This window comes from Apus apus, chromosome 5, assembly GCF_020740795.1.
Source record: "Apus apus isolate bApuApu2 chromosome 5, bApuApu2.pri.cur, whole genome shotgun sequence".
Taxonomy (NCBI): Eukaryota; Metazoa; Chordata; class Aves; order Apodiformes; family Apodidae; genus Apus; species Apus apus.
In genome coordinates, this window is record NC_067286.1 from 42786864 (window position 1) to 42799855 (window position 12992).

Consider the following 12992-nt stretch of genomic DNA (forward strand, 5'->3'; position numbering starts at 1 on the left):
CATGGGTCTCACCTGGCGAGGCAGGAGGGTGGCTTTCACACAAACTCCCCCCCTCATCCACTGACCATCACACCGAGCCAATTGCAATGGAAGCAGACAGACAAGGTACCTGGTGGCAACACTATGTGTCACAGTTTTTATTTTGCTTGGGTTGGTTGTTTTTAAACCATTAGTGTCTTCCAAGTTTCTTATTAAAATGTTAGCAGCTGGTGGGAGTTACCTCCAACCAGGCTGCTTTCTGGCAACCTCTTTTCAAGCCTGGCAGAAAATAAAGCTCTCAGTTCACCCATTTCCCTTTCCTGCTCTCCCTTTCCAAATACAACCACTTAACAAAACCAGAATAAGAGTACTTGCAGAAATTAGTGCAACTGGCAGATAAACAGAGACATGGAAATACACAGCTCTGCATCCCTCCCCATGTATAAACACCAGTGCCACACCAGAACCATCACCTGGGAAACTAAGGGCAAAAAAGCCTCCCAGCTTATTCAGCCCCAGATTGCTGTTCACTTTATATAGACTTCTACATGTCATGCCACCTGGGGTAGCAAAAGCCATGCACACCACCAGGCAAATACCACACCATCTGGCAGAGGCAAGAAGGGAGTATGCAGTCCTTACACAAGCATATGGGCACAGAACACAACACCCCACACACACAGACACCAGATCTCTGTACAGTTTACAGAAGTAAAAGATTAGCAGCACTTGCTTTCTTTGGGAGGAGGGGAAAGGTTCCTGAATGCAAACCATTTTGCAAGACAAGCCATGTAAAAAACACCTATTGGATCTAGGAATGTGCTGGGAGACAACAGCTAGGTGCACTTCTTCCATTTCTTCAACCTGTTATTACTGTCTTATGTAGCTAATTTGTTGTCTCCTCTTTCACGTCCAGCAGCAAAGTCTTTCTAAGCAAGTTCTCAGAGGGTTCAGCTGCCAGGAGCACAAGGTGAAACAGTTACTTCATAGTTTTTTCTCAGATCAGAATTTTTTTTTTTTCAATAAAGCAAGTAATATTAAAAATATCAAAGTCCCTCAATATAACCCAGTAAGAGAGAACAATAAAGTCTTCTTGTAGCTTCCTACGAGAACGTGAGCTAGGACGACACTTCCCTGCCTCATTTGTGAACAGAAGATTGATGTTTCTGCCAATATTGCTCTCATCTCTCTTGAAAAAAAAAATGAAGCATCAAATGTCAGGCTGAACTGGGGAATCTGCCCTAGCAGCAGGTGCAGTTCTATTGTTTTTATATTGGCCAAGCCACTGCTGACAAAAGCACTGGTAGGACACCAAGGTACACTGAGATCCAAAGCACTGACAATCCAGCTCCATGTTACACAGCCTTCCCTACCCGCCCAGTGCCTATCAAGAGACAGGAGTCAAGTCCTACAGATCCTACCTACCTAAGGACAGCTGGCTCCAGAAGGCAGTGGCATGAACTTCAGTCTGGTGCAGGAGGATGCTACAGGGGCTATCTGACTCCTGGCAGGCTGAATGGAATAGGGAGGGCACAAAGAGTAAGGCAAGTGACAACTATCAGCGCTTCCATCTGATGGCTCTGCAGCCTCTCACATGCCTTCCATTTTCTTTTGGGACCTTCCAGAGTTATAGCCTCCTTGGGCTGTCACTCCTTACAGGATTACTCTTTCCACCTGATATTCACTGGGAGGATCATAAATATTTTTCCTACAATTGCCAAACTACGTACCATTTTGAGACTGCTATGAAGGAAGGGAGCCCTCCCCAAGGCCTCTAGGCTTTTGCTGCCGTTCCAGAGTTCCTGCAGGTGGCTCTGTAGAATGAACCCCTGGCTCCATTCCTGGCAATCCCATTTGCTAGTGCATTTTAGTCACAGCAGGCGACTTCTTGTAGACTGTTCAACTACACAAACCCTTCTGCCAGCAAGGCAGCCTTTATTAAGTAAAAGCCATTTCCAAGCAATTAGCAGAGCCAACACTCCCAAAAGCAACATGACAACTACTACTGGAAGGACCCATACTTCATAAACTATCACTGAGAAATTAAAAGAGCTGTTGTTTTGGTGTAAAATAATATTGGTGTGTACATCCCCTGCTCCTTGGTAGCAATAAAATAACCAGAAAAAGGCAGTTTTTCCCTGCCCTTTCCCAGCTCCTTGATGATCTCACACAGGGGCAGATAAACATGGGAGTTACATTGATTCCCACAGCACTAAAACATCTGCTAAACAAAGTAGTGGAACAAGGATCCCTTTAAGAGATGGTAATGCCTGAAAACAACTAGAAGCCCATTGGAAACACAGCTCAGGTTTGCAGAGACCAAAAAATACCAATGCAAAACATGCTCCAACTCCCAGTCCCTGCTTTTTGTGAGAGTGTGAGGGGAGAAAGGGACTTCAAGGGCATGACAAGGAATTGAGTTTTCTTGCAAGCAGGTTGTGCAATCCAGATCCTCAACAGCTGTATCCAGAACAGCTTTTCTTTAGGGAAAAGGAATCAACACTAACCCTCTCTGAGGCTGGAGATCTCCAACCCAAAACTAGCCAGCAGACAGAGATGATCAGATGAACAAAAAGGATTTGGTAAGCCATTTGCCAGCAACAGGACATCTTCAGAGAGAAGGGAAAGGCGGCCAAGCAGCTTCAGAGCTCCATCCTGGTATAGCCTGCGACCTGACAAAGCAAATGGAAATAAACATCAGCCAGAGACTGGTGCTATAGATTAACTCCCTATGCTGACAGAGGGATGCTTCTCAATGCTCTCCTACTCTTTCCCTGATGAACAAAGACCTGCACAAACGCTGCATGAACCTTTGAGATGTGAAAGCAATGTGCATCCTATAATACTGCTGTTCAATGGTTTCATATAATTGCAGAAACAGGAATCAAGTATACACTAAATCCACCAAGCAGTTGTTTACATGTGAAGTTCCTTTCACGGTACTGAGTCCTAGCAACAGCTTCAGATTCTCCCCTGAGGAGGAATTATTCTCTTCATTCCTAACATCCTCCCCAAAGTTGGTTCTGACATGATCTGAACCAGCTCAGAAATATTTCCTGGATGTATTTACATGCAGTCTTTCATCAACATAACTCCTGCTTCAGGTAGCAGAAAGGTGATACCATTATAAGGTAAACAGAGTGACCACCTTCTAAGACCAGTGTATGGTCTCACTCAGACCAGAAGTCTGACTTCACTTAAGACCCAGCACTGCCTGAAGCACAGGTAAGATACTTGCACAAAGACCTGAATCCACCCTGTTTTAGCTTCCCCAGAAGTCTATGTGAATCTAAGATAAGCAGCTTCTGTTTTTCTACAGCAAAGATAAAGTTCTTTTCATGAAAGCTGAACAAATGTTGCTTCAGCTTGGTGTATCATTTCAGTGAAAGTCACTACCTGTAGAACCACCCCAGCTTAATGAATGCAGTGCGCAACACTGAGCTGCACTCCAACATGCTTCACAGCCCTCTCTCAACAGGAGATCCCACAGTGATAAGCCCCACACTGCCACACTTACCCCCCTTATTCCCATTCTTCACAGGCTCTGCTGAGTAGAAGATATAATCAACAGTGGCTCCAAGCCCCATGGGCATTGTCGTGACTTCTGGGCGTCCTCTCTGTGGCAGGAAGTGGCTGTAGACAGAGGTCAGGTTGAGGCCATGCTGGATAACACCTGAAGACCTGCACATGAACAGCCAGCATTTACCACGGAATGAAACAGATTGATGCACTGTTCAATACTGCAGTCACAGCTGAAGTTGCATGCTCCCCTGCTGATGCAACAGTCCAATCTATTTCTACTTTGTGAACACATAAAAGACAATATTTCAGAATTTTTCGGTCCACTTACACCAAAGACAAAGTGTACTATGAAATTTCTTTGTCTCCAACGCCCAGGCCTGTCTATACCCTTCATTCTTGACCTCACCAACATAATGTTGACAGAACAGCACAGAGCTGCTGGGATAACCTTGGGTGGATCTGGCTCTTCCTGACAGTCCTCCTTACTGTCTTCCACCTTCACATTAATTTCATTCTTTACTTCAGCCAGATTTTCAGTGCTCAAAAAAATGAGACCAGTCTTGAAGAGTGGAGCCACTGAAGTTGCACCAAATTACCTTGGGATGAATGGCTGGGGATCAGGGTCTTTCACCAAGGCAGCAGGCTTGGGCCAGTGTGCAGGGCGGTCTGCAAAGAAGCAAAGAGATTCCAGCCAGACCTACATAGATCCTGGAACACACTGCTCATCCTAAGTCTGAGAAGCTTCTCCTGAGACCAGACACATCTTTTTGCCCAAAAAGAGCAGATAGCTTCCAGTCACAGGCACCTTGAAGAAAAACATTCAAAGGAAACCCCAGCTCTAAGATTAACAGGAACATCCTGAGAACAGATCAGTGCAAACAAGTGAAAAGTTATATCATGACCTGCTAAGGACTATGTCCTTAAAGCATTTTAGTATTACCAAAGCTTAGGGTACTTCAGCTTTTCCTCTCAAAAGACGTTAATTTGCCTTAGCCTACAGCTTACTCAAAGGGTATCTAGAAAGGCAGAACAGAAATGGAGAGTGCAGAACCAGCCATGACACAAGGTCCAGAGATGAAAGAGTGTGTATTGGGTATCAGCATACAGGGACACCTGTGTTATGGCGATTGTGAGATTGCAACTTCAGGTTTCTTTTCCCCCACCAAAAATCTTGAGGCAGAAAAAACCAAACATATACTTCACTTTATAAGAAACAGCCTCCAAAAGAGGCTGAATCTCAGTGCATCTCCAGGAACACAGTTTGTATGAGGGTGGTTAGACTGTACTCTGAGCTCTCATGGAATCCATTAGTAACCACACAGCCACAGAAGGCACCCTTCTGCCTTCTCCTTTTCTCACCAGCCATTTCCTTCACCTAATTTTTTAATCAAAAGCAAGCTAGGAGAGTCACAAGCTGAAAAAATCTCCCATTAATACCTGGTTTAGCATCTGTCACACCTTCCAAGAGGACCAGCTGCTGTGGTCGTTCACAGGCAACATCACAGAAACGGAACTGGAGCAGGAAGTCCCGGCTGTACTTACGTCTGTCTGCAGAGAAAAATACAAGTTAAAAGAAGAAACTAACTGCAGCAAAGTCACATCTACAGGGAGCATGTGCATAATCTTCAGACCTTTAGAGCTCTTAGGCCTCTTCAGTTTGAGAGAAGTTTTTGTGTCTAAGCATTCTGATTGTATGAGAATGGGAATCACTTAATAAGCTAAATGTTGAACAGAAAAGATGCGTAAACAGGGCACAGTTACTGCTATCCCTTTAGCTAATGCAACAGTCATGATCAGCACCTTGATGAAACAAATTAAGAATGTCCCCTCTGAGACACAACAAGCTCAAGGGACTTGTTATTGTGTTAATCGAGGAAATGCCTGCCAAAAAAGAATAAACAATTCTGGAGAAAAGGCTGACTACAAGTTCTGCATTCAAGATTTCAACAAAAGCTACTTAGTCTGGGCTCCTATTTTTAAGCCTCTCCAAAGATAGCAGAGAACAGTTGTGATTGCAACTGGAATCTCAGAAATCACTTCCAAATACTGGCATGCAAATACTGCTCAAAACCTTTCTCACAAACCCCTGCAGCTGAAAGCTGTGGCTGCTGAACATGGTTTAAAACTGCACGGAAGTGTAAGTCTGGGAATATGAAAGAGGTAAAGCAATGGTTACTGGAAGGGGAACATTCAGCTCCTGACTAGAGAAAGAAAATGGCAAAAACTGGGCTACAGCAATAGACTCCAGAAAAACTACATTTAATTCACATACTAAGGAAATGGATAGAAGAAGAAAATGTTTGCTGAGTGCCCCATGCAACACATGCCCAAGCTACTCAGTGAGATAGCAGGGCCCACAAACTGTCCATCCTCTGCAAACTCATGTTCTCAGTGCACACTGGAGCTCACCTAGTTTCTTTGGCTGGCACAGAGTGACATACTGGCATCTGTCTGTTACACCCAGTGAGCTCGGCCACAGTGGGGCCAGCAGTTTCCGTGAATAGTACTTTTCGGAAAAGTCTTCCTGACCAGACACCTGTAAGGAAGCCAGAAACAGGAGAGGCAACATCAGCAACATAGAGCAGGACATTTGCAAGCTATAGACAATGTACATATATACATTTGCCAAGAGCAAGACAGGAGAATGCCCTCATAGAAGAGCATGAACTAAGCCATTCAGAGTATGGTGTAGATATAATAAACCTTATGCTGTGCAGCATGGATGCAATTAACTAAAAGTCACCTGACAAGATACTTTGTGGGCATCTACTACCGAAATGGTGATTTAGCTTGAAAGCCAATGATGTATTTGATCATGGATACACAGTACTGGGTAACCACAAGAGACTCTAGTATAGGTCCTCGTTTCAAACTTTTTCAGATCAAACATCCACCATCAAATTTCAGTAAGTCCTGTACTCCCCTACACTCCCAGTCACCCAGGCACAAAAAATCCCATATCAAGGAAGAACCAGGACATGAAATTAAGTGGTTTATTATCACTGGTCTGCCTGAAACCAAACAAGCAGTGGTGAAAACAACATGCAGATATTTGTCCACTTCTTTTCCCCAGCAGAGCTGGGGGCACTGGGGAAGACTGATGAGTAATTCAATTAAATAGTCAGACTATTTTCTCATGAGACAAATAATGCAGCCATGCATCTCTCTAGCAGCATGCAGTAAAGAGATACCCAAACCCAGGTCTGGCTGGAACCTACCTTCCAGGCTGGCATCCCATGGTAGGAAAGTTCACCATTCCGGATGAATTTGTAGAGTGGAGAATCAGGGACTGAGTTCAAGTCTCCACACAAGATGACAGGACAGTAGCTGCCATCAGTAGTTCTTGCGATCTTGTCGATCTCTGCTAGAAGCAAGGCCATCTGGGCCAATTTGATATCTCCCCGGCGGGGGTTGAACAGCACATGAGTGTTGGCCACACACAAAGGACTGACTGCCTTCAGCTCTAAGCCCTTCGGGAGCAGAGGCTGTAACAGCAGCACCACACCCACGTTATCCCGATCGAGGACGTCCAGGCCGGGCCGGAAGTATTCTATGGGGCTGAGGCTGATCAGCTGGAACCTGCTGTGCTTATAGCACACGGCACAGCCGTCTGTCTTCGTCCCGGTTCTGCGCTTATAGACGCATGCAAAGCCTGAACAGAAACCAAAACCTATTAAAAGGTTTATCTGGCTACTACTTCAGGCTCTCCCCATCATCTGGGGAGTTCAGCAAGTCTGGGTAGCAGAAGAGGTTCCTGCTACATCTGGGTACAGAATTATAACCAGTTCTGTTCAAATAATCACAGTTTACCATTGAGGGTATTTTCTCTCTCCTTGTCCTTCTAGGACCCTCCCAGTTATGTTACTCTGATCTGTCAACTCTGAGAAGGATGAATAAGAAAAGAAAGGGTAAAGGTCTAGGCAGGCAGTTCAGAAGTAGATCCAACAGCCACTCGACAACCAGGAAGAGCTCTCTCAAGATCAACTGCTCTGAAGACATTAGGCAGGAAGCACTGCTTGGCCAGTCCCATGAGCTGGAGGTACAAACACACAAAAGCAGGACATACCCATCTCCTTGAATGTTGGTTCCAGCTGCTCCCAATAATGGTTCTCTTGCACCTCCTGGAGACACAGAACCTGGAAGGAAGGCAGAGACCTTGTTCACTCCAACAGTATTTTTGCTAGTTACCTTGCTTTGGGGAAGGAAGAAAGCAGAAAAGTGCACTCACATAATAACCCTGCATCCAGAAATCTCATCAACGCAACTCTCTCCTGTACTTTCCAGAAAGAGAGCACTAACTTTCTGGGTCCCATTAGCTTATTATTCAGTTTTACAGTGATGAGGTAGAAGATCCTTCATCGCACAAAGAGGACTCAAGGAACAGAGAAAGTAATGAAGTCCTCTTCAATACAGGCTTCTCATCCGTGCTGCCTTAGAAACCTGGTCCTTTCCTCCCCAGACACACATTATCTCTTCTTCCTCTGCTTCTGCTGTTTGAAGAAGTTAAGCCCTTCTATTAAAGTATGACTAGTTTCTACAGTAACACAATCAAAGCAAGATAGACACCAAAAGAATACAGGCACAAGCCCTCAAACACTGTCTAAGGAATCAGTGTCCAGTTACCACACAGGTCATATTGTCCTAGGATCTCGCCCCATCCCTTTTTTTTTTTTTTCTTTTTACCCCCCCATTTTTTTAATGCTGCTAGATCAAACAAGAAATTCAAATTCTGCTAACACTGATGTGGGAAGTCATACTCACATCAGGATCCCAGTGCTGGATCTCCTGCAAAAGGTTTGGAAGGCGGTAGTTCCAGCTCAGAATGTCTGGGTGACAGTGTAGATAGAGATCAAGACCCTGCTCCACCAGGTCCTGGGCAAGGATGTTGTAAGACATGACTCGAAATTCAAAGAGTGGGGTGTTTTTCGAGACCTGCTCTAGCACACAGGGCTGGACAGAAAGATCCTCCCACTCTCTCCATAAAATTTCTATATGCAAGAGACAAAAAGGCAAGTTAAAGCCATGCTGGGCACCCTGCTGATACTTTTGTTCCCCTGGGACCCAGAAAACAGCTATTCTCATTCTCTAAGCTAGGGTGTTCTAACCAGTGATCAAACTCTCACTCACTCTGATTTTCACGTGTTTTTTTGGATGCCTCTGGATATCTATCAATGGGGATGGCGTAAGAGAAGACCAGAGTCAAGCATACTGAAACACTTGACTAGCTTTTCGGTACTTTTTGTATTATAAAGCCAGCATTTGAGAATAGTTCCTGGCAAATGAACATATATTGAGGTTCAGACCAGATGGTCTAATAGCACAGAGACTACTAGCTGTGACCAGCCCTCCCTCAGCAAAAACTCACTTTACAGTTTTCACTAGCAGATTCTGCCAATTCTGCATGGATAGATACAATCAATGTCTTAGTGACAGCAAGTCCAGACACAATAACCTGACCACATTCCCTACAAATGCCAATCCCAAACCGAACATTAGATTCAGAGCTGTTACTACTGACCGTGGTAGGGTACCTCTGTCTGGAGAGGACAAAATTGTACTGTAGCTGGAACAGGCCAGGCTGAGGGCTCTGTTGGTCCTGCCTCTGCATCACGTGCTAAACCCCAGGCCAGCACAGCTGGGTCTTCATTCGGCACTTCTACATCAATGGTGGCACAGCCAGCTATCAGGTGATCCATCTGTGGCACCACAGCTGCCCAAGGGGCACTGCCTGCTACAGCCACTGGTTCCTTTGCTGGTAATTTTTTCAGTTCAGTCACTCCATGATCTTGCAATTCTGCAGAAGCCAAGGCATTCAGCTCTGTGAGCTGCTGACCAGCACACTGGATGACTTCTGGAGCCGAACTCAGGTCACTAAGCCTACTCATCAATAGCTCTGAACCTTCTAACCAGTCACTAGTGAGTGTAACTGATCCTGTCGCCACTGCTGGAGCACTCTCCCTGGCTGGCAGATTCGCTGCTCCTTCCTCCAGCCACTGCTGGAGAAGGGCTTCTTGCTCTTCTGGGACCAACCTTCCTCTGGTCGCAGCAAAGGCACCTTCTATCTGGGTGGGCGTGCTCTTCGCCAGAAGCACATTCTTTCGACAGGTAAAGAAAGCATCTGCCATTAAAAAAACAAACAAACCCAACATAAGACAGACGGAAATCCTTTCTCACTCACTCTTCTATTTTCCCTATGCATTTGCTGTAACACAGTGCAAGGCAATCATTCAGTATAGCAAGCCAAACTTCTCTGAAGAAAAACAGCTGCAGTCTGAATAACTTACCCTGCCTCTTCCTGAATGCTAGGTCACAGTCCCAGTTCTAGTTCTGTTAGTCAGTCACTGAAACTGTACAGGATGGCAATGGCTTTACCAACTATGGAATACAATTCTAACTTACTCAGCCCACAGTCAGTCAGCCAAGCTAACAGGCCTTAAGGAAACTATCAGCTCTCCACAACACATTGAGAAGTGCAGTCTGTGGAAGTTAGCTGACAGGGTACATGGAGCAAAACTCTTGTAGATGACCACCAGGAGTAAGTTTCTTTGCAGAGCTTGAGTAAGAAAGTAGTGCTCAGCTAAGAGGTTCAAAATATATCACAAGAATGTGTTGTAGAAGAAAAAACATTTTGTTATTAAAATATTAAAAAGAGAGAGGGACCAACATCTGCAGTTAAAAGCCTTATTAGAGATACAGGCGCTGAACTAGTCCTGGTAAGAATTACAGATCACCTGATGAATGGCATCTGTGATAAAAAAAAATAATGTAAAATAATAATTAATGTAACACTTGGGTATAGTAATATTGGTGGAGTAAAGCAGAAAAAGACCAGAACTCTTTTCACTTCTATCTATACGAGATCACAGCATTTACATTTTGCTATGCAATCTGCACTAACACTAGTCCCTACTGTTGACTAGCAATTTCTGTTGTCTACAAATCACTTCTTCTCTACTGTATCCCTACAACAGCCAGGGCAGTAACATACAGGAGTCAGCAACATCCATGGATGTGTTTACAGTATCTTTTGCATCAAAGCTTTCTGTATGTGTCAGGAATGGAGCTTCAGGAACCACACTCCTTGCTGTAGTTTTGTAACTAAGTTCGTGAATGTCAGAAGCACCAATGCACCAAGGTAATATCTTCTGCACACCACTAGCCCGGCACAGTGGTTACCAGAGCCTGTTATTACGGCATGGTAAGTGTGAGCACTCAGCTGGCTGCTCACTATACTCGACAGTGGCTGCTACAGGCCTGGGAGCAGGTTCAGGCAGGAGGATGGTTTTACATCAGCACAGTCACCAGGGACTGTGAAGAAGCAGCAGGATCTAGGGAACTAAATGAAATACTGATACACGCAAAGCAAGAGTCCCTCCAGGAGACAGCCGCGGGTCCCTGGGGAGCTGACCTCACAGCAGCCCATCTCCCAGCATCTCCCCACACCTGCAGCGCAGGTCCGGGCCAGGAGGCTCGGGCCTCAGCGCAGACAGAACCCGCCACCGCAGCATGGCAGCCGGCAGCAGCGTCCCCTGAAGACAGCCCTCCCGCGGGGGAGCAACCCCGGCCCGGCCCAAGCGCACACACCAGCCCTGGCAGCAGCCCGAGGCCCCACCGCCCGCCGCTCCTGCTGCCCAGGACGACGGTCTCGGAGAGCTACGGGGCAGCCGGGACGACAGGGGCTCCCGGCCGCCCAGGTGCCTCCGGCCTCCCCCCTCAGGCCGGGACGCGGGGAGGTGAGGAGCACCGGTACCCGCCCCTCCGGGCCCCGCCGCCGCCCGCCCGGGGCCGAGTTACCTCGGAGGGCCCGGACGAGCCGCGCCGCCGGCAGCAGCACGTAGCAGAGCACGGTGCCGATCATACCGCCCGGCACGGCCCGGCCGCATCGCCGCGACGCGACGCGCTGGCCCCGCCTCAGCAACGACCTGACGGCGCGGCCCGGCCCCGGCCCCGGCGCCGCGCAGGGACTCACCGCGCTGGGCCGCCCGCCGCGGGGCTGGGCGCCCGGCTCGGGCCTGGCCCTCCTGCCGCGCTGCCCCGGAGCCGCCCTCCCCGGCAGGACCGAGGCCGCCGCGCGGGACGGCCCCGCTGGGCGGCCCCTGCGGCCGTGCCCGCCCCGCTGTGGGGCAGGAGGGCTGCGGGGCCCGGGCGGGCCAGCCCAGGCCGCGGGGCCCGGCCCAGCGCTGCGGCCGGGCGGGCCAGGAGCGGTCGCCCCGAGCAGGGTGACGGCAGCTTTCTGGCCCCTCCAGACTCAAATTTGTGTTTTCAAACAAAAGTTTTGACGCCCCGTTCTCTGGAAATCCAAACAGAAGGGAAAATTTCCATTACTTTTTCCCTTGAAAGCTGCTGAGCACACACAGTCTGCTTGCTCCAGATGAGTTAACAGTGACACAGGGTTTGCAAACGCAGCTGATGATAGTCAAGGCTCTGCAGAGTGTCTGTGTGGACAAACGCCCTTGGGGGTTTGTAGCGGTGCCAGGAGCGGGTTCTCCCTTGGTGAGCTGGTCACAGGTCCCACAGCCCTGCAGAGACACCTGGCCCTGAGCGGGCTGTGCCTTGGCAAGCTGAGACCCATCCTGTGTTGAAACCAGACGGTTTCATATGAAAGACAAGTCCTGGTTGAAGTCCACATTTTTAATGTTTTGCTTCATTCCTCATTCAAATGTATGTAACATCTAAAGGCAGACACCTCTACAGCTTGTTACACCAAACACACGCTCCTAATGTAGGATCTCAGTAGCCTTCTTCCAAGCTCTCTGTAAGATGGGCACTTGCAAATGAACTCAAGACTCATGCCATCCCTGCTTTTTGTGCGGAGGAATGCTGCCAAACTGTTCCCTTGATGGTGACCAGCTGCTGTCTCACGGGTTAGACTTGGACAAAACACTTTTTGAGGTACAACCTGCCTCTTACCCTATTTGTGTATGGTGATTAGCACAACAGGTGTCCATGGCTAGGATCTGAGCTGATATTATAATGTATATAAATAATAATCCCACTGGTCTCATTTTTAGATCCCCAGTTATAAAACACTGTAGACCATAGAGAGAGTGACTTAGATCCCACAGATGTCTCTGGGAAAGCATAGAACTGGACTGTGGTCTCTCATATCCTGCTGCAATAAGCAAACCTCTGGAAACCATCATTGGTTTCTAGTCAGAAAATTGAGGTTGTTCTCCACAGGAAGAATCTGCAACTTTAAGGGCTGATGACTGGGACATTTAAAACAAGGCTGTTCTTTAACAGGAAAGATCCAAGAAAGTATTTTCAGACACAACCCACATCAGGATAATCAGACTGAAATGAGAGAAGAATGTTAGCCCGTGCCACAACCAATCAAGTATCCGGACGGCCACAGTTGTTTGGCCTATGCTAGCAAAAATATTTACAAACTTTGGCAATGAAATCAAAGCTGCCAGTGGTCATCTGCTTCAGGGTCAAACCTTCCCCTGGCTTTTGTGGCATTTTTTTTCTATGTTCAAATATAACCCTAC

General features: G+C 47.2%; 1 protein-coding gene across 2 annotated transcripts; it reads right to left on the reverse strand.

Annotated features, from left to right (window-relative positions):
• Positions 1-110: 110 nt before the first annotated feature.
• ANGEL1 (angel homolog 1) lies at positions 111-11572 on the reverse strand. 2 transcript variants are annotated; one of them, XM_051620411.1, is made up of 10 exons: positions 11471-11572; positions 9020-9619; positions 8263-8489; positions 7568-7637; positions 6720-7153; positions 5911-6037; positions 4939-5049; positions 4098-4167; positions 3497-3660; positions 111-2651 (listed from the first exon to the last, which is right to left on the reverse strand). In XM_051620411.1, exons 2-10 carry the CDS (start codon positions 9384-9386, stop codon positions 2482-2484), a joined length of 1740 nt encoding a protein of 579 aa, XP_051476371.1. In that variant the 5' UTR covers positions 9387-9619; positions 11471-11572; the 3' UTR covers positions 111-2481. The 2 variants fall into 2 exon arrangements, with proteins under 2 accessions (XP_051476371.1, XP_051476370.1); XM_051620410.1 differs by lacking the exon at positions 11471-11572 and adding an exon at positions 11296-11404.
• Positions 11573-12992: the final 1420 nt, after the last annotated feature.